This window comes from Callorhinchus milii, unplaced genomic scaffold (genome assembly GCF_018977255.1).
Source record: "Callorhinchus milii isolate IMCB2004 unplaced genomic scaffold, IMCB_Cmil_1.0 Scaffold1, whole genome shotgun sequence".
In the NCBI taxonomy this organism is placed as follows: Eukaryota; Metazoa; Chordata; class Chondrichthyes; order Chimaeriformes; family Callorhinchidae; genus Callorhinchus; species Callorhinchus milii.
Window position 1 is genome coordinate 91,944,276 of NW_024704742.1, and position 21,470 is coordinate 91,965,745.

The 21,470-nt window shown below is 45.8% G+C and overlaps 1 protein-coding gene across 3 annotated transcripts in view; it reads right to left on the bottom strand.

Annotated features, from left to right (window-relative positions):
- The window catches only part of LOC103178064 (UV excision repair protein RAD23 homolog B-like), a 29,365-nt gene extending 10,927 nt beyond the window's left edge, over positions 1 to 18,438 (bottom strand). Inside the window, exons 1-7 of one of the 3 annotated variants that reach the window (XM_042332327.1) lie at positions 18,293 to 18,438; positions 12,678 to 12,799; positions 9,312 to 9,393; positions 6,686 to 6,765; positions 6,368 to 6,597; positions 2,207 to 2,262; positions 281 to 408 (exon numbers count right to left, since the gene is read on the bottom strand). In XM_042332327.1, coding sequence (XP_042188261.1) covers positions 281 to 408; positions 2,207 to 2,262; positions 6,368 to 6,597; positions 6,686 to 6,765; positions 9,312 to 9,393; positions 12,678 to 12,743 — 642 coding nt within the window. In that variant the 5' untranslated portion in view covers positions 12,744 to 12,799; positions 18,293 to 18,438. 3 annotated transcript variants of the gene reach the window in all.
- Positions 18,439 to 21,470: the final 3,032 nt, after the last annotated feature.

The window sequence follows — 21,470 nt, forward strand, 5'->3', positions numbered from 1 at the left end:
CATATAAACACAGTCACAGACTAGTTCTGTGTACAAACGTGGACCAATAGAAAGTTTCGGAAAGTTAGTAATGGTTCATGAAGTAATCCTGTCTGTATCCAGATGAAGTGTGCACTTGTGTGAATTTATTATTATGAGAAATAATATGCTGAAGTCAAATCCATTAACTGCTTATATTTAGGATAGATTATTGTAATCGCAGATGGTAAAATCTACTAGGGTATGTATTAGTGGATTTTGCCATCCACAGCTTTAAAGTAATGCAAGTCTTTTTTCTTACCATCAGCAAATACTCCACTGCTCTGTCAGGATTGTTGAAGCTGGCTTTTAGTGCTGCAACTACCTGCTCACGACTGTATCCCATTGACGTGATCTCAGTAACCATAGTTTCATATTGCTGACCAGTCACTAGATAATAGAACACAATTGCAGCAAGTCAAAACATACATATACTGGATGAAAGCAATTGTCTTACAATTAGTTATTAAAACTAACTACATTCTATTTCCAGTTTACAAAATATAATTCAAACAAAACAAACGTTGAAAAAATTATTTTGCAATGCTGATGTTGAGTGAAACCAATTACATTAAAAAAATTCACTTAGGATGATAGAATAATAACAGAAATAATCTATTAATATTTATCTACCATAAACTTTTACTCAGTTACAATAGAATTGTAACATAGGGTAGGCTACGGGGATAGAAATATTAGTATATCATAATCTCTTTTCACAAATTCCAAACAATATTAAAGATAAATTCAAATGTAATATGTGTGCAGGATACAAAACAATTTGGGTCACGTGTCCTCAAGTTCCTCTACGCTGAACATCTTTCATAGCCCTTTGATCCCTTCCCCTTCTCACTGCACTGGTGCTTCCTGGGGATGCGGGGAGAGGGGAAGAGGTGGGAGTGGGGATGAGAGTGGAGTAGAATTGGCCTCCCAGCCTGTGGCCACACTGTCTGTTCACTAATTAGCCAACAGTTACTGCTCTTCCTCCACCTTTAGTCAGTACTTGGCAGCACTCACAGGACTTCACTGACTGGCACCAACTCCATTAGCACAGCATCGCAACCCTCCACTGCAAGGTCCTTCACAGTATGATAATAATGAACTTGTACTAAAGACCTTAATTAGGCCACTGTTGGGAGTACTGAGTACAATTATGGCACTCAATTATAGTAGAGATAAACGCTTTGGGAAAAAGTGCAGTGTAGATTCAACGGGATGTTACCAGAGATAAGGGATTTCAGTCAAGAAGGAAGACTTGAGATATTATGACTTTTTTCCCCCACTCAAGCTAAAAAGATTAAGGGGTGACTGAGGAGCATCTCTAACCTGCTCTTCCCGGCTAGAGTTTTGGAATGCGTTGTCGCAAATCAGTTTTGCACAACTCTCCCTCCACTCCCTACTCGAACCCCTCGAGCACTTCCGGTGCTTACGAACCCCTCCCTCGCTCCCTGGCTCGGTGTCAGACTCCACCACTGTCAAGCTCTCCGGGACACTACCCCATGTGAAGGGCGCCATATAAATGCAAGTTGTTGTTAAGTATAAAGGCATTCCCACCAGGTATGGAGAAGAACAGATGGAGGACAAACGTCAAAGTGAAAGGCGTCGTATAAATAAAAATTGTTGTGTCCTCCATACCCATTAGTTAATTTTGTCTCGAATAGTTTAATGCAATTAAGAACACCTTGAAAAATGTCTCTTGCAAGATTGCACTGGTTCATCCACCCATTAACTAGAAAATAAGGCCCTTGCATTTGTGGTCTTTGAATACCTAAAACATCAGCCGGACAGCCTGTATGTACTCTCTTGTTTTATGTCACAAGATTATAAAACAAGTTTGAATGAAGAAGGCTCTTTAGCTTATTTGATATTATCCATTCAGAATACCAACCTTACCATCAACCCAATGCTTTTTCTTAAATGAGTCCTTGTCCTGACCTCAACTATCCTGCCTGGTAATGCACTCCAGTAATTAATTATTCTCTTTTTTAAAAAAACGATTCTGGTGTTTGCCCTAACTTTCCAATCCAACCCTTTGTCTTCTGGTCCTTTTTTGTTTGAAAAACGTATTAGTTAATCCTCACTGTGAAAACATACCATTAACTGTGAGCACATTTAATGAACCATATCTAAGCAGTTTAAATCAAAGTAGGAGAACCTATGAAAGACACAAACAAACAGCAAAACCTACCCAGTGCCGAAGTAGCTACATCGAACAAGCTAGATCCCTGAGCTCCACCAGAGGTCCTGCAAAAAATACAGTTTATATGGAATTTAATAAAATTACTCTTTTATAATGTCACTACAATACTAAGAATGACCACGCGCTAATAACGCACGCCCTCACTCGTGTTCAAATCCCTTCACTCCATGGCACCTCCCTACCTCTCCAACCTCCGGCGCCTTCACTTGACTAGCACAGGCCTCCTGCTTGTCCCTCACGCCCTCCACTCCACCATCAGAGGTTGCGCTTTTAGCCACTACGCCCTGAAACTCTCCCTCAATCTCTCCGCCTTGCCCCCTCTCTCTTTTTTCAAGTCCCGCCTGAAAACCTCGCTTTTCGACCATGCTTACTACCATCTCTGCCCCCCGCCCGGAGTCATGCTCCGCCACTGTTAATTGCTCTGAGATGCTACCCTGTGTGGAGGGTGCTATAAAGTGCAAGTTGTTGCTGTCCTATGGAAAGCAACCTATTACTATAAGCTTGCATTAGAAAAGCAAACAGTAAACATTACACAGTGATAACCTGGGCCAATAGAAAAGTCCAGCTATAAATGGAATCAGCTATACACTGCGCCCTCCACTATAAACCTCTAGAAAATGAAGTTTCTGGCAGCTTACCCTCAGCGAGCTGCTGCCGGATGTTTACCCGAGGCTACTGTGGGTGGGGCTGAGCCACTACTGTGTGCGGGGCTGTTGTCGATTGGCAGATTGCTTTTCCGGGAGTCCTAGCTTACAAACCACCAGTACATTTCCGCAAATGGTTTATCTTCTCGCCCCTCCCTAGTCACCTGTGGGCTACCCCAAGGTTGCATCCTTGGCCCCCTTCTCTTCCTCATCCATATGCTCTCTCTCAGTGATGTCATAGAATCATAGAAGTATACAGCACAAAAGGAGGCCATTCGGCCCATCGTGTCTGTGCGGGCTCTTCGAAAAGAGCTATACAAATCAATCCGACTCCCCCGCGCTCTCCCATAGCCCTGCAAACTTGTCCTCCTCAAATAATTATCTACTTCTCTCTTAAAAGTTGTTATCAAATCGGCTTCCACCAGCCTTTCAGGCAATGCATTCCAGATCCGCAGACACGGGGTTAACTTTCACATGGATGAGGATAACACTCAATTCTACTTCCCCTCCTCCAGCTGCGACCCCCAGTCCTCTGATGTTCTGTCAACTTATATAATTTGCATTTATATAGTGTTTTTCACGTCAGGTGGCCATCCCGAGGCACTGGACAGTCTAAAGTTTTTACCCGAGCTGGGGGTGGGATGTAAAGGAGGGTAGGGTTGGGAGAAGATGATTGATATTCCAAAGGGAGAGTGTCATGCATTAGTTTTAGTAATCAATGCATTATCTGTTTATATTGCATTGGGAAATCCCATGACATATAAATGTCATACATCAAACTTTGAAAGGGGCATGAGTTCGAGAAGGATTCACAGATTAGCATCAATGTCAATTCGAGAACTTAAATTCTGTATGTTATGTGAAGAAGCTGGCAGAGCTTAATCTGAGAAAACAATTGTGGCACAGGATGTAACCAAGACAGCGAAGAAACACAGATGCAGAAAAATAGACTGTTTGACTTGTACAAAACTGGAGGATGCAGTCTAAAATGAACAAACTTCAAGAGAGACTAGAAGAAATGTTTTCTCCCATGGAATAATCAATATGTGAAATAAAACTGTTGTCATACTAGTTTCACTCCTTTAAAAATCAGGGATAAATATCTGGTTGAAGCAATACAGGGCTAAATATGGACCAAGATGTCAAAATATATAACGGGACAAGATTCTCTGTTGCTGGGGCTTAGGGAGGGAGGAAATGGTTTTAGGAGGATTGAGTAGTGAAGATGAATAATTACTTTGGACATTTTCTCCTCAATTCCCTGTGCAGTTCCGGGAGGATTTTTTTTNAATAGATCTTCCTCTCAGGAGACTGAGTGATTGGCAAAGAACCCAAATAGGATAGGATACACCCAAATTGTAGTAGATGGACAGATGGGCTGAATGGTCAGCGTTTGTTCCATATTTTCTTATCACCATTTGATAACATCAGAATTCCAAAGCAAACATATCACTTGTAGGGGCTGACTAAAGATGGAGTAATAAACTCAAAGTGATGGAAGAGTTTTACGTCTATCCTATTTACAAACTGATGATTCATATTCCAGATATTCAATTTCAGTTACTGTCAAATTCAATTTGCCACACAAGCTTACTCCAAACCGCAGAAAATAAGCATATAAAAAATACCAATTTTGATTATTTCTTGTTCATTCTTTTAACTCAGTGTCACAATACGAGTTGGGTGTTTAAAGCATGCAAGTATGTAGAATGAAAGCGTCTCTCATTTCCACATTTGGATCTCAGAACAGTTGCTCTGTGATTATGTGCAATAAAAAAATTTGTGGAAGCAATATTTGCATTTTTTTTAAAAATGTGAACCAGAAGACACAATGAATCCTGGAGTAGATTAAGCCATAACACTGCCAGTTTATACTGGCTTGTGCTCAAATCAGCACAGTATGATATCTACCAGAGGTAGATCTGGTTTAACCCTTTGGCACATTGCGGTTCCTATTAAACACATGTGCCTACCCAAACTTCAGAGTGAATATTGGAGTTGAAAAAGCAGTTGAGTAGGAAAACCATAAAAGACAAATGACAGCTGGAGTTCCATGACAAAAAAAACCTGAGGTACAGACGAAACGTGTTCAAGCAACCACCACTGTTCAGCAACCAACCCTGTTAACAACTACCCTGTAACAGAAAGACTGCCCGGTTCACACACCAACGAATACTTAATCAGAAGTCACCCTTATATAAAGGTCACTCTCTGAGTGGTTGTTGAAGACAAGTATGACTGAAGTTCAGATCATTAAAAAAGTCTTTAAATGTACTGCTGTTCATGAGCCCAGATAAAGCTGTTGTTTTCCCTGACTGTGATCTCATCCCTTTGTTGAAAATGCTGTTATGCAGGAACCCCTCGCGCTTGTTGTCACAGAAAACTGAGCAGGAAGAAATTACAGTCATCAAATATCACGACCAACAGCAAGACCAGTCTGGCATCCTACACTCACATGATTTGCAAATTATTTCTAATGATTTGTTGTTACATATCTAAATGTAAATCTTTTGAGTAGAGCAGTTTGCATGTGCAAGTTGAAGTCTCTCCTATAAAATGTATACTATTTACAATAGAGCATTGTGTATAGTCAAGCAGAAGCCTCTACTGTATCATTTGGCACACTATCTACAAGTGGATACACAAGAGGATAGAGCCAGAATTAGGAATTTAAAAAGGTAAGCTCTTTTTTGTAAATTATAAAAGATACCTGGAATTTTACTTTAAACAGCACGCCAGGATATAGTTTGAGTCTGGGATCAATTACTGAAGGCCTGAAGGAAACATTGTCCTTTATAACTTTGCTGTCTCCCTTTTGAAAGTTAGAACTAAATTTGATCATATCGCACAGAATTGCAAATCAATGTTGTTCCCAAAGGAGAAAATTCGTCCAACCTTACACAAAAACACAGCTTGCCTCATAAAGAAACTGCCAACTTCTATGTAACTTTTCAGGATTCAGTAATCGTAGACAATTAAAATAAATGTTCCAAAATAAGATTACATTCAAAATTTTGTGCAAAAGTATTAGATTTCCCCAGTGGTTAAGTGGGTAAATGCACTGCATTGTGTGTAATGAATATAGTGTTCCAGCTAATCTCAGCTGGAGTAGAGTTGGAGCACAATTGGCCTCAACATCCCAGGGCTAGGAAAAAAAACTCACCCAGGGATTGATGATCAACCTTGTGACCCATGTTGGAAAGTAGTCATTGATGTCAAGCAAAATCTTACACAAAGTACGGTACCTCTTAACAATGCAGCACTCCACCGTAATGCATTGAAATGTCTATGAGTTCAGCTTTGATCCTGCTACATGCAATTTCTAAGAGCTCCAGACCTGTTTTTTTTTAATCTTTTTGACTCAATTCTTTGCCTTCCGGCATTATAAAAGCAGCTGTTTATAAAAAATAAAATACATTTGCCGGCCTGCAGAGCACCTCAAAAGCTGACAAATATTTACGTTTATGAATTTCTATTAAATTCAAATAAGCCTATATATGTATACCTGATAGTTGAGGCAGATGGTGAAGTCGACGTTGAAGTTGAAGTTTCATCAGATTTTTCTGTTGGTTTCTCTGCTGTATTTAACTCATTGGAGGTGTTGGTTGGAACAGTTTCGGTAGTTGCAGTGGGGCTTGAGGCTGGGGGAACTGTGGGAGTAGTGGAGGCAGGCTGTGGTGTTGATGGAGTTGCTGGTTGAGTAGCTGCTGCTTGAACTGATGGACTAGATTTAGGCTAAGCAATAAAATACATTAAGTCAGACTCGTACAATAATTAGCAAGAAGAAACCGTGGCCAGTGATATATTTTGGAAATCAACCCACCTTTGTGATCATAACTACTACAAATTTTTCCTCATCTATTTTATACTCTATAATTGGCGTCTCATCGTCAAGGATCTTCCCTAAAAGGAAAAGAAAAAGGATTGTTAAACTCCAGTTTTCAAGATCTTAACTATGTTTGCATCATTTGTAACCACATACAACAATGCAAAAATCCTTGCCTTTGATATAACATTTATTAAGCTAATATGTTTCAAAGTGGATCCTTGTCATAATGTGGTGTTTCGGATCCATAAAATCCCAACCTATATATGGCAAGGCACCATCGCTGGTTTGACTGTGCATATGCAAAACTAGCCTGCTCACATCTGGTGCTAAAAGAAAAGATGGCACATTTCTGGGGTTTTCGAATCACGTAATGGAAATTTTAGTGTCCACCTGAACCAGCAGATGATTCCTCAATTTACCCTATTGTCTCCCCGTATCACATTTGAAGTGTCAGTCTAGATTATGAACCCATTTGTCTTATTATCTAAAATTATTTCCTCAAAATGCAATTTCTCTCAGCAATATACAGTAAAGTCAGCCTGGTGTCTGATACATGCGGAAACCCATCACCATGCTTAAGAGTATCCAAACAAAACTGAGATTTCTGTGCATCCCACCTGCACATGGAAATCCTAGAGATAGATGTTTGAATGGAATGCATACTCTCTCACTAGAGGGATGCATCCTGCTTACATAATCCAGAAAATATTTGATGCAGGTTGGCAAGAGCCAAGGTTTAGGGACCCCAGAGTATGCGTTGGGGTATTTCTGGAGTCTAACCAGCTAGAACCACATAGCTTGCCATTGATATTGCTGTCTGGCAAGCTTTCCCACCACCTGCAAGGACCACCCTACCCATTAGGGCTTTGGCTTACAGGGTTAACAGGAGGTGAGTCGGATGACTCCTTGCCCCCAGTGATTGTTATAAACACAAAAACATGTAGAAATGTAAAGTAACAAGAAGGAATGTTGCAATACTGTACTAGTTAATTTTACATGACAATATTGGCACAAATATTTTGTTTGAATGTACTGAGAGCTTTAAAGGCACATAAACCCTCATACCTTTTCTCACCAATATAACAATTAAAAAATAATCCTTGAATTTGATATAGCACCTTATCACGTCTTCGAATGTCTCAAATGCTTCACAGAATAAAGTGAATTGACTGTATATTTTGTGGGCGAAATGCGGCAGCCAATTGTGCACACTAGTGTCCCACAAACAGAAGAAAGTTAGAAGAAATTGGTCACTTCAATCCACGACTAACAAATCTAACTTATAGTTGTTCCTAGTGATTCCCCTGTAGTATCAATGCCACTTGTCCCACAAGCAAGAGGACGTGGGTTTGATCCTAACAGGGCAAAACATTGGGCAAGTTTCCTTACTCCACATGCCTCTTTACCTAGCAGTAAGTAGGAACCCAGTGGTTAGTCGATTGGCAGAGCGCTTTTCCGGGAGTAATAATCACTTCACAAAAAAAAAATTTGGCACTCAATCCACGACTGTTTATGGGACACTCCTGTGTGCAATTGGTGGCCGTGTATTGATCCAAAATATACGGTCAATTCACTTTACAGTAATATTCTGTGAATCGCTTTGAGATATCTTGAAGACATGATAAGGTGCTAAATCAAATACAAGGATTATTATTATTGATTTAGTGTGAAAGCTATCCGGCTAGCTACCACACACGTACAGTGAATAGGATCCAACTGCAGGTGAAGCACCTCACCCTCAACCTTACCAGCTCATCCAAGATCAAACAATTTGAGAAACTGCAGGCAAAAAACACAACCTATTTAGTATAATACAAAATTACATTTGTAAAGCACCTCTCACATCAGGAGGATGTCCCAAGGCACTGAACAGTCAGGAATTAGGACCCGAGCCAGAGGGCGCGGAATCAGGGAGGGTGGAGGGTGTAGTAAGTCAATTTGCAGCAACACTGATTTTCAAAACCAACCGTGGTGTTGGAATTTGAACTGAATTGAAAATTACCAGTTACCTTGATAGTAACACAAATGTATTCTGGGGCATGTCAGCTTTCTGTAATTGATTTTCCGACTAGGAAAATTGTCTATTGGGCCAATATTGGGACTTTTGGCATATACAAACTGTTTATCTAAAAACCTCAGAAAAAAGTTTGGAATCAGCTATTAGTAAAACCTTACCAAAGTCAGAGTCTGCATGCTGCCAAACAAACATAGCGGATTGTGGGATATGCAGTTTGTATGCAGATAAAGGTATGAGATAGGATATTGATACAAATTGATTGTTATTTGTGTGGTTGAACAGATAAAACCTGTTAATATTGAGCCTAAGCAAAAATAATTATTTAAAAATTAGTTTAAGTGTGGTCAAGTAGTTAAAACCTATTAATATTGAGCCTGTGTAATAGTAATTACTTAAAAATGAGTTTAAGAAAGTAGACAGTAAAACTCGCATAAGTCATACATCTGCCCAAGTCCTCTTCAAGAGTTTATAAACTATGGAAGTTTTACATGTGTGAGTCATATTAAATGTTATGGTCCCAAATGATACGACGTATGTGAGGTTTACCGTAGAAGCACTCAACAATGTTGTGATTGATTGGCCATTAACACTAGAATTTAATACCTGCATATATCAATTTTTGGCCAGCCACTGGGAATGCATCTTTTCCCTTTTCAGTTTCGATCTTCTCCTTCAACGCTTTCACCTAAACAAAATGATACACACTTAACTCTAGATTTACAAGGTGAGAGCAATTTTCACCTTTCTTTTATTCTAGTACTCAAAAATAAGCACTCAAATTTAGATTTTGAATAGAAAAATCAATGGTTATATATTCTAATTCATAATATTCATAAATGAGATAACAGCACCTGAAATTGTAAATCTATAACAAAAATCATCTTAAATTAAAGACTTTCTATAACCTGCCTGGCATCAACTAAAAGTTCTCATTCTTCGTAGTATTATAAAACAAGGAATGGTCAGGACTTTAATCTTATACTGCATTAGAGTCAAACATTGGTATGATAAAACTAATGTATCAATAGTTGATCACATCGATAGAATTAGAAAACAAACTATGAATGACAATTAGTAAAACTAGTTATGTAGTTATGTAAATATGGAGAAGGAGGCGACTGACATCTTAACTGTGTTTTTTGGAGGGGAAAGAGAAGGAAAAGATGCATACATCAAGGAAATGGGCATCTCAGTGCTGACAATATGAAGACTGGAACACTTTCCTTTTAATACAGTTGGAAGTAGTAGGTAAACAGGTTCCCTCATCCAGATATTGGGACGTCGATTAGTATGCTGAAAGTAAAGTACACCTGCAGCTGAGCTCTCATTTACACTTTGTTGTGCATTTTACAGAATCATAGAATTATACAACACAGAAAGAGGCCATTCAGCCCATCGTGTCTGTGCCGGCTCTTTGAAAAGAGCTATCCAAATCAATCCCATTCCCCGCTTTCTTCCCATAGCCCTGCAAACTTGTCCTCCTCAAATAATTATCTACTTCTCTCTTAAAAGTTGTTATCGAATTGGCTTCCACCACCCTTTCAGGCAATGCATTCCAGATCCGAACAACTCGCTGTGTGAAAAAATTTCTCCTCACCTCCCCTCTGTTTCTTTTAACAACTATTTTAAATCAGTGCCCTCAGGTTACCGACCCACCCACCAGTGGAAACAGTTTCTCCTTGTTCACCCTATCGAATCCCCTCATAATTTTGAAAACTTCTATTAAGTCTCATCTTCACCTTCTTTGCCCCAAGGAGAATAATCCTAGTGTCTCCAGCCTCTCCTGATAGCTGAAGTCCCTCATTCCTGGTACCATCCTGGTAAATCTCCTTTGCACCCTTTCCAATGCCTTGACATTCCTAAAGTGTGGGGCCCACAACTGAACACAGTACTTTAGCTGACCCCGAACCAATGTTTTATAAAGGTTCATCATAACTTCCTGACTTTTGTATTCTATGCCCCTATTTATAAAGCCTAGTATCCCGTATGCTTTTTTAACAGCTTTATCTACCGTCCTGCCACCTTCAAAGATTTACTTACATGAACCCCCGGGTCTCTCCGTTCCTTCACCTCCTTTAAGATTCCATCATCCAGCTTATATTGCCTCTCCTCATTCTTTCTCCCAAAATATTAATAATAATCCTTGCATTTGATATAGCGCTTTTCACGTCGGGAGGACGTCCCAAAGCGCTTCACTGTAAAGTGAATTGACTGTATATTTGTGGGCGAACGCGGCAGCCAATTGCGCACAGCAATGTCCCACGGTCATGGATTGAAAATGACCAATTTATTATTGGTTTTTTTTTAGCGCTATTATACTTCACTTTGGATTTCTCCACATTAAACTTCATCTGCCACATGTCTGCCCATTTTACCAGTTTGTCTATGTCTGTTTGCAGTCTGCTACTATCCTCCTCACTGTTTATATTTTTCCTAGCTTAGTATCATCTGCCAACTTGGAAATTGTACTCCTGATACCCAAGTCCAGGTCATTTATATAGATCAAAAACAGCAGTGGTCCCAATACTGATCCTTGGGGGACACCACTGCACAGGTTCACCACTACTCTCTGCTTTCTGTCTTCCAGCCAGTTCTGTATCCATGCTGCCACTGTCCCTTTAATACCGTCGGCTTCTATTTTGCTTACAATTATCTTATGTGGCACTTTATCAAACACCTTTTGAAAATCCATATAAATTACATCAACTGCACTACCTTCATCCACCCTCTCCGTTACTTCATCAAAAACTATCAGGTTTGTTAGACACGATTTGCCTTTAACAAATCCATGTTGGCTGTACCAATTTTTCTAAGTGAAAATTTATTTTGTCCCAGATTATAGTCTCTAGAAGTTTCCCCATTACTGACGTTAGGCTGACTGGCCTGTAGTTCCAAGGTTTATCCTTCTGTCCCTTTTTGTACAGGAACATAACATTTGTAACCCTCCAGTCCTCTGGCACCACCCCAGTGTCCAAGGAGGATTGAAAGATTGTGGCCAACATCTCCGTTATTTCCACCCTTACTTCCCTCAGTAACCTAGGACCTATCCCGTCCGGACTGGGTGACTTATCTACCTTGAGCACCGTCAATCTTTTTAGTACCTCCACTTGGTTTATTCTTATCATCCAATTTCTCTACCCTCTCCTCCGATACTGTAGCATTGGCTGCATCCTCATCTTTTGTGAAGACAGATGCAAAGTACTCATTCAGTACATCAGCCATGCCCTCTGCCTCCACAAGATGATTTCCTTTTTGGTCCCCAATTGGACACACCCTACCTTTGAGCAACCTTTCATTCTTTATATGCTTAATATGCTAAAATACCTTAGGGTTCCTTTTTATGTTACCCGCTAATCTTTTCTCGTACAATCGCCTTGCCCCTCTTGTTTCCTTTTTCAGTTCTCCTCTGTATTTTCTGTATTCTATTTGATTATCTTCTGTATTTTGGGACTGACATTTATCACAAGCCTCCTTTTTCTGTTTTAATCCCAATTTCCTTAGTCATCCAGGGAGGTTTAGATGCCCTAACTTTCCCTTTTGTGGGAATGTATTTGTTCTGTCCCTGAATTATCTCATTCTTGAAGGCTTCCCACTGTTTGTTAGCTGTTTACCTGCCAATCTGTCTTTCCAGTCCACCTTGGCTAGGTCCCTTTTTAACTCACTGAAATTAGCCCTCTTCCAGTTGAGTATCTTCACCTTCGATTGCTCCTTAGCCCTTTCCATAAGTATTCTAAACCTGATGATGTTGTGATCACAGTTGTCCTGATGCTCTCCTGGACCCATTTAGTGCATCCACTTAGCTACCTGTCTCTGCTATCTCACTGCCTCCACCCACACCTCCTTACACACCTTTGACTTTATCTTTCAGACATTCTGCCCCATTCCGTGTTTCGCGTCTATGTACACACAGGGTATTATCTTCAGCACACGGCTACATGTTTACAGGGGCTGTGTGTGTGTTGCACTCACCGGGAGCTCGGGCTCAATCTGGATGTGGAAGGATTGCTGTTGCAGAGTCTTCACTGTGATCCTCATGTCGCCTCCGCTCCCGGCCTCTCACTTGGGTCACTGAGGCATCCGCTGGTTATTCACTATAAACAGTCAGCAATGGTTAATGAGTTATAACTGATTAGTTAGTCACTTACACCAGGCTTACGCTGACCAATGAGTTATTGCTGGTTAGACACTTAGAGCGAGTCACCAAGTGAAAACAGCACTAATAGCAGTCAGTAAGTTTAGTTGTTTAATGTAACAATAATACTTGCATTTGATATAGCGCTTTTCACCTTTTCTAGACGTCTCAAAGCGCTTCACAGGACATACCGTACAGCGAATTAACTGTATAACTGTTGAAAGCCGATTAACGCTGGTTACCATGTGAGCGCTCTGGTACCCGGGTGAGTTACTGGGTGAGTGCTGGTTAGTGCTGGTTACTAGGTGAGCAATGATTACCAAGTGAGAGCAACTGGGTATGAGCCTTCAGCAGCGACCATTGTCTGGATGAGGGTTAGTTACTGGGTAACACTCGTTGCTGGCTGAGTGCTGGTTGCCTGGTGAGTTCTAGTAATCGGTTGAGTGCTGGTTACCTGGTGAGCCCTGGTGACTGGTTGAGCGCTGGTTACCTGGTGAGACCTAGTGACTGGCTGAGTGCTGGTTACCTGGTGAGTCTGGTGACTGGTTGAGCGCTGGTTACCTGGTGAGCCCTGGTGACTGGTTGAGCGCTGGTTACCTGGTGAGACCTAGTGACTGGCTGAGTGCTGGTTACCTGGTGAGTTCTAGTAATCGGTTGAGCGCTGGTTACCTGGTGAGCCCTGGTGACTGGTTGAGCGCTGGTTACCTGGTGAGCCCTGGTGACTGGTTGAGCGCTGGTTACCTGGTGAGCCCTAGTGACTGTTTGAGCGCTGGTTACCTGGTGAGCCCTAGTGACTGGTTGAGCGCTGGTTACCTGGTGAGCCCTGGTGACTGGTTGAGCGCTGGTTACCTGGTGAGTCCTAGTGACCGATTGAGCGCTGGTTAGCTGGTGAGCCCTAGTGACCAGTTGAGCGCTGGTTACCTGGTGAACTCTGTTGACTGGTTGAGCGCTGGTTACCTGGTGAGTTCTAGTAATCGGTTGAGCGCTGGTTACCTGGTGAGCCCTGGTGACTGGTTGAGCGCTAGTTACCTGGTGAGCCCAAGTGACCGGCTGAGCGCTGATTACCTGGTGAGCTCTGGTGACTGGTTGAGCGCTGGTTACCTGGTGAGCCCGAGTGACCGGTTGAGCGCTGGTTACCTGGTGAGCCCTAGTGACTGAATGAGCGCTGGTTACCTGGTGAGCCCTAGTGACTGGTTGAGCGCTGGTTACCTGGTGAGCCCTAGTGACTGGTTGAGCCCCGGTTACCTGGTGAGCCCGAGTGACTGGTTGAGCGCTGGTTACCTGGTGAGCCCAAGTGACCGGTTGAGCGCTGGTTACCTGGTGAGCCCTGGTGACTGATTGAGCGCTAGTTACCTGGTGAGCCGAAGTGACCGGCTGAGCGCTGGTTACCTGGTGAGCTCTGGTGACTGGTTGAGCGCTGGTTACCTGGTGAGCCCTAGTGACTGGTTGAGCGCTGGTTACCTGGTGAACCCTAGTGACAGGTTGAGAGCTGGCTACATGGTGACCCCTAGTGACTGGTTGAGCGCTGGTTACCTGGTGAGCCCTAGTGACTTTTTGAGCGCTGGTTACCTGGTGAGCCCTAGTGACCGGTTGAGCGCTGGTTACCTGGTGAGCCCTAGTGACCGGCTGAGCGCTGGATACCTGGTGATCCCTAGTGACCAGTTGAGCGCTGGTTACCTGGTGAGCCCTGGTGACCGGTTGAGCACTGGTTACCTGGTGTGCCCTAGTGACCGGTTGAGCGCTGGTTACCTGGTGAGCCCCAGTGACTGGTTGAGTGCTGGTTACCTGGTGAGCCCTAGTGACTGGTTGAGCGCTGGTTACCTGGTGAGCCCTAGTGACTGGTTGGGCGCTGGTTACCTGGTGAGCCCTAGTGACTGATTGAGCGCTGGTTACCTGGTGAGCCCTAGTGACTGGTTGAGCGCTGGTTACCTGGTGAGCCCTAGTGACTGGTTGAGCGCTGGTTACCTGGTGAGCCCTAGTGACTGGTTGAGCGCTGGTTACCTGGTGAGCCCTAGTGACTGGTTCAGCGCTGGTGACTGGTTGAGCACTGGTTACCTGGTGAGCCCCAGTGACTGGTTGAGCGCTGTTTACCTGGTGAGCCCCAGTGACTGGCTGAGCGCTGGTTACCTGGTGAGCCCCAGTGACTGGTTGAGCGCCGGTGACTGGTTGAGCGCTGGTTACCTGGTGAGCCCCAGTGACTGGTTGAGCGCTGGTTACCTGGTGAGCCCCAGTGACTGGTTGAGCGCCGGTGACTGGTTGAGCGCTGGTTACCTGGTGAGCCCCAGTGACTGGCTGAGCGCTGGTTACCTGGTGAGCCCCAGTGACTGGTTGAGCGCCGGTGACTGGTTGAGCGCTGCTTACCTGGTGAGCCCCAGTGACTGGTTGAGCGCTGGTTACCTGGTGAGCGCTGGTGACTGGTTGAGTGCTGATTACCTGGTGAGCGCCGGTGACTGGTTGAGCGCTGGTTACCTGGTGAGCCCCAGTGACTGGTTGAGCGCTGGTTACCTGGTGAGCCCGAGTGACTGATTGAGCGCTGGTTACCTGGTGAGCCCAAGTGACTGGTTGAGCGCTGGTTACCTGGTGAGCCCTAGTGACTGGTTGAGCGCTGGTTACCCTGTGAGCCCTAGTGACTGATTGAGCGCTGGTTACCTGGTGAGCCCCAGTGACTGGTTGAGCGCTGGTTACCTGGTGAGCCCCAGTGACTGATTGAGCGCTGGTTACCTGGTGAGCCCCAGTGACTGGTTGAGCGCTGGTTACCTGGTGAGCCCTAGTGACTGATGAGCGCTGGTTACCTGGTGAGCCCTAGTGACTGGTTGAGCGCTGGTTACCTGGTGAGCCCTAGTGACCGGTTGAGCGCTGGTTACCTGGTGAGCCCCAGTGACTGGTTGAGCGCTGGTTACCTGGTGAGCCCTAGTGACCGGTTGAGCGCTGGTTACCTGGTGAGCCTCAGTGACTGGTTGAGCGCTGGTTACCTGGTGAGCCCTAGTGACTGGTTGAGCGCTGGTTACCTGGTGAGCCCAGTGACTGATTGAGCGCTGGTTACCTGGTGAGCGCTGGTGACTGGTTGAGCGCTGGTTACCTGGTGAGCGCTGGTGACTGGTTGAGCGCTGGTTACCTGGTGAGCCCTAGTGACTGGTTGAGCGCTGGTTACCTGGTGAGCCCCAGTGACTGGTTGAGCGCTGGTTACCTGGTGAGCCCCAGTGACTGGTTGAGCGCTGGTTACCTGGTGAGCACTGGTGACTGGTTGAGTGCTGGTTACCTGGTGAGCCCCAGTGACTGATTGAGCGCTGGTTACCTGGTGAGCCCCAGTGACTGGTTGAGCGCTGGTTACCTGGTGAGCCCCAGTGACTGGTTGAGCGCTGGTTACCTGGTGAGCCCCAGTGACTGGTTGAGCGCTGGTTACCTGGTGAGCGCTGGTGACTGGTTGAGCGCTGGTTACCTGGTGAGCCCCAGTGACTGGTTGAGCGCTGGTTACCTGGTGAGCGCTGGTGACTGGTTGAGCGCTGGTTACCTGGTGAGCGCTGGTGACTGGTTGAGCGCTGGTTACCTGGTGAGCCCCAGTGACTGGTTGAGCGCTGGTGACTGGTGAGCCCCAGTGACTGATTGAGCCGCTGGTTACCTGGTGAGCCTCAGTGACTGGTTGAGCGCTGGTTACCTGGTGAGCCCTAGTGACTGGTTGAGCGCTGGTTACCTGGTGAGCCCTAGTGACTGGTTGAGCGCTGGTTACCTGGTGAGCGCTGGTGACTGGTTGAGCGCTGGTTACCTGGTGAGCGCTGGTGACTGGTTGAGCGCTGGTTACCTGGTGAGCGCTGGTGACTGGTTGAGCGCTGGTTACCTGGTGAGCCCCAGTGACTGGTTGAGCGCTGGTTACCTGGTGAGCGCTGGTGACTGGTTGAGCGCTGGTTACCTGGTGAGCGCTGGTGACTGGTTGAGCGCTGGTTACCTGGTGAGCCCTAGTGACTGGTTGAGCGCTGGTTACCTGGTGAGCCCTAGTGACTGGTTGAGCGCTGGTTACCTGGTGAGCGCTGGTGACTGGTTGAGCGCTGGTTACCTGGTGAGCGCTGGTGACTGGTTGAGCGCTGGTTACCTGGTGAGCCCCAGTGACTGGTTGAGCGCTGGTTACCTGGTGAGCCCGAGTGACTGATTGAGCGCTGGTTACCTGGTGAGCCCAAGTGACTGGTTGAGCGCTGGTTACCTGGTGAGCCCTAGTGACTGGTTGAGCGCTGGTTACCCTGTGAGCCCTAGTGACTGATTGAGCGCTGGTTACCTGGTGAGCCCAGTGACTGGTTGAGCGCTGGTTACCTGGTGAGCCCCAGTGACTGATTGAGCGCTGGTTACCTGGTGAGCCCCAGTGACTGGTTGAGCGCTGGTTACCTGGTGAGCCCTAATGACTGGTGAGCGCTGGTTACCTGGTGAGCCCTAGTGACTGGTTGAGCGCTGGTTACCTGGTGAGCCCTAGTGACTGGTTGAGCGCTGGTTACCTGGTGAGCCCAGTGACTGGTTGAGCGCTGGTTACCTGGTGAGCCCTAGTGACCGGTTGAGCGCTGGTTACCTGGTGAGCCCCAGTGACTGGTTGAGCGCTGGTTACCTGGTGAGCCCTAGTGACTGGTTGAGCGCTGGTTACCTGGTGAGCCCCAGTGACTGATTGAGCGCTGGTTACCTGGTGAGCGCTGGTGACTGGTTGAGCGCTGGTTACCTGGTGAGCGCTGGTGACTGGTTGAGCGCTGGTTACCTGGTGAGCCCTAGTGACTGGTTGAGCGCTGGTTACCTGGTGAGCCCCAGTGACTGGTTGAGCGCTGGTTACCTGGTGAGCCCCAGTGACTGGTTGAGCGCTGGTTACCTGGTGAGCACTGGTGACTGGTTGAGTGCTGGTTACCTGGTGAGCCCCAGTGACTGGTTGAGCGCTGGTTACCTGGTGAGCCCCAGTGACTGGTTGAGCGCTGGTTACCTGGTGAGCCCCAGTGACTGGTTGAGCGCTGGTTACCTGGTGAGCGCTGGTGACTGGTTGAGCGCTGGTTACCTGGTGAGCCCCAGTGACTGGTTGAGCGCTGGTTACCTGGTGAGCGCTGGTGACTGGTTGAGCGCTGGTTACCTGGTGAGCGCTGGTGACTGGTTGAGCGCTGGTTACCTGGTGAGCGCTGGTGACTGGTTGAGCGCTGGTTACCTGGTGAGCGCTGGTGACTGGTTGAGCGCTGGTTACCTGGTGAGCCCTAGTGACTGGTTGAGCGCTGGTTACCTGGTGAGCCCTAGTGACTGGTTGAGCGCTGGTTACCTGGTGAGCGCTGGTGACTGGTTGAGCGCTGGTTACCTGGTGAGCGCTGGTGACTGGTTGAGCGCTGGTTACCTGGTGAGCGCTGGTGACTGGTTGAGCGCTGGTTACCTGGTGAGCGCTGGTGACTGGTTGAGCGCTGGTTACCTGGTGAGCGCTGGTGACTGGTTGAGCGCTGGTTACCTGGTGAGCGCTGGTGACTGGTTGAGCGCTGGTTACCTGGTGAGCGGCCTGGTCGGTCGGTTGGTTGGTGTCTGCACCGAAGAAAACAAGTGGCTGCACATGCGCTGTGAGGCATCTCTCGAGCGGGCTGGTTGCGCATGCGCACGTGAGCGGAAACGGGTGGGGAGCGAGGTCGCGCTTGCGCATCAGCAGTAGTTTATTTCCGGTGCGGGGGGGGGAAGGGAGGTGACAAATAGAGCGCGTGCGCACTGAGAGCGGCTGTCGGTGTGTTCAGCAGGTGACCGTTGTCGGGGCAGCAATGTGGCCGCATTGGGCGGGTTGACGCCCAATCGGGCGGGTTTTTACCCGCAGTGTGCGTGAAAAACTTCTTTGGGGGCGGATTTTCTTCGGGCGGTGTTTTTTTTTATTAAAAATTGAAACCCCGCAGCAACCGGTGTGGGTTTTTGTTTCTGCCCCATCACCTCCGCAGTTTCTAAGGCAATGAGCTCAGGCGGTCGCCCTGGTGTTCGGAGTGAGGCCCCGCGTGACCCTGGGCTGCTTTTGGGCTACTGTTTGGGCTACAGAACTATTTTCGTGTCTGGCGGACGGGGACGGTCACTACAGCAACAACAGCAACATTACCTTCACGTCGGGAGGACGTCCCGCGGCGCCGGACGCTCGGGGTTTTGGACCCGAGCTGGGGGTCGGGGTGGGGGTCGGGGTCGGGGAGGGTGGGGTCGGGGGGGGTGGGAGGTGATCGAAGGCAACGATCAAAGAGGAGGGTCTTGAGATGCGTCTCGAAGGCGAGAAGACCCTCCAGTTCTATGCTCCACAGCGTATCCCGTGAAACGCCGTCGACCTGTTTCCGCGACGTGATAAGCCGCGCTGTGTGTAAAAAGCAAAGGATTATTGTTATTATTACGACAACCACTTACATTTCTAGCGATCGCGCCCTTCATGCGGGGCAGCGTCTCGGAGCGTTTAATTGCCTTAGACGTGTCGGGGCAATGTTAGCCGTCGGATTTTGTTTGATCAGACTGTGTGACAACACGTCGCAAACACGTTTCATCGCAAGCGCTCAGAGACCTCATTCATTCTGTTTGAAGGGCGCTACATCTCAATGCAAGTTGTGCCTAAAAGTATTGGTTTGTGGCTTTCAAGTAGGTTATGTTTTTAAATTTAGACTAAAATACTGTAAGTGGTACTCACTTCCACTGGGTGTCTCGTTGCCTCAGGTCTGATCCTTCGAGATCTTATACGTGAACTACTTTGTAGCTACAATCTCATCGATTTCACGCCGCAATTCAATTTTTCCCCTTGATTTTAGCTTTGGCGAAATGCCCGTTTGGCTCATCGGTAAGACTTGGAGATATAGACATGTTCTGAATCCTGCCAACCAAATCCCTAATGAGTAAGACAGTCGTAAATGGACAAATATTGTGCCGTGTATTAACCACTACACAAATGGACAGTAATGAAAGAAGTGTCTTATCATGTTTGAAATGTCTCAAAAATGCTGTACAAGAAATTAGTGTTTGTTTTTATAGGCTCATCGGCCAAGCTTCCCTTCCAAATCACTGGCGCCTGGGTGTAGATATTGTGTGAGGACGGGCTGGTGCTTGGCTGTGATAATGCCAGTAGATGAACAACTTGCTCAGCGCACAAATGAAGAACAGATACTTGGAGAATGTTTGGAATCTGTAAATTTGTACGTTAGTTATTATCTCCAGAAGATGAGAAAAGGGAGAGCTCACTGGGAATAGATCAATATACACCAACAAAACTGTTCATAGAGTAAAGCTGGATATTGCCAAAGTACTCAGTAATAATAATAATAAGTAAACTTAAAGTTGCTCTTTACTCTCCCCTTCCACTGATATTCTTTAATATATTTGGTGAAAATACGTTCTCGTATATCTTCACTGAAGCAGGTCTCTGTCTAGGCCAAATGATATCTGGAGCGGAAGAGGGGAAGGGGGATGTTTCAAACTTGTTTTCAACAAAACAGTGTTTCCAGTCTGTGCTTTGAAACTGGACCACACATTCTGTTCACAGTCTGCTGGCAACAATTGTAGTTTCAAGCATGAAATGACCCTGGCTTACTTCGATGGGCAGAAAGGGCTGCCCATCCATAAACAGGCATTTTAATGTCAGACATTCTTTTCAGTGCTCATTAATGTTTTGTATAACACCAATCAGAAATGACAGCCTTGATGCTAATGACCATTTAGGTGGTGTTCAGGTTGAATCACACTTTCCAGTATATATGGCTTTAACACTGTAGTAAATAAAACCAACCTATATATAGTACTCCCACGACTATTTATTTATCTGTTTTTCTGAATCTGTAAGTGCTATCTAACCTTGCATGAACCATGATTTGTCCAGATATATAAAATTAGTGTACGTGTAAGTGTCATGCAACTGTGTTTGTGTCATGATTCACCAAGATTTGTAAACTTTGCAAATGATCTTCATTAAAAGAGAAAACATATCAAAACAAAATCAACAACTTGCATTTATATTGCGCCCTCCACATCAGTCGGCATTTCAGAGCGCTTAACAATGGGGAGTCCAAGGCCGAGCCGGGGAGGGGGAAGGTGACCGTAGGCGCGGTCAAAGAGGAAGGTCTTCAGGCGCGACCTGAAGATGGGGAAGGAGGGGGTGAGGTGAAGGGGTTGAGGGAGAGAAAATCAAAGCAGTACTGAAGCACTGTCGAACAATTCAAAAGTTTAGCCAAATATTTCCAAAATGTCAAATAAAAACTGAACGATGACTGCAGCATTACATTAGACAGAGAAATGCTTAAAACCAAACCAAAAAGTGGAGGGCTTGCAGAGAACATGAAATGAGTCACTTGAATTAGAGTATCATCTGGGTTCTCTGCATGTAGATAGAACATGATCTAAGGCAGGATGGCTCTGTCGCCTTTGCAGTGGAAGTGTTGGGTGGTCAGATTAGGTGTCAGCCTGGCTCAGTTGGTAACACTTTCACTTCTGAGTCAGAAGGGTATGGGTTCAAGCATCGTGCCACAACATTACAAGAGGGATGTTGAGCTCATTAGCGAGCTTGATGCTCCAATTTAGTGCTGGGGGAGCGCTGAATCAACAGAGGTGCTGGCTTTCGGCTTTGAACCAAGGTGGAGTCCTGCAGCGAAGTGGTTAGAGCACTTGCCTCACAAGTAAGAGACCTGGGTTCG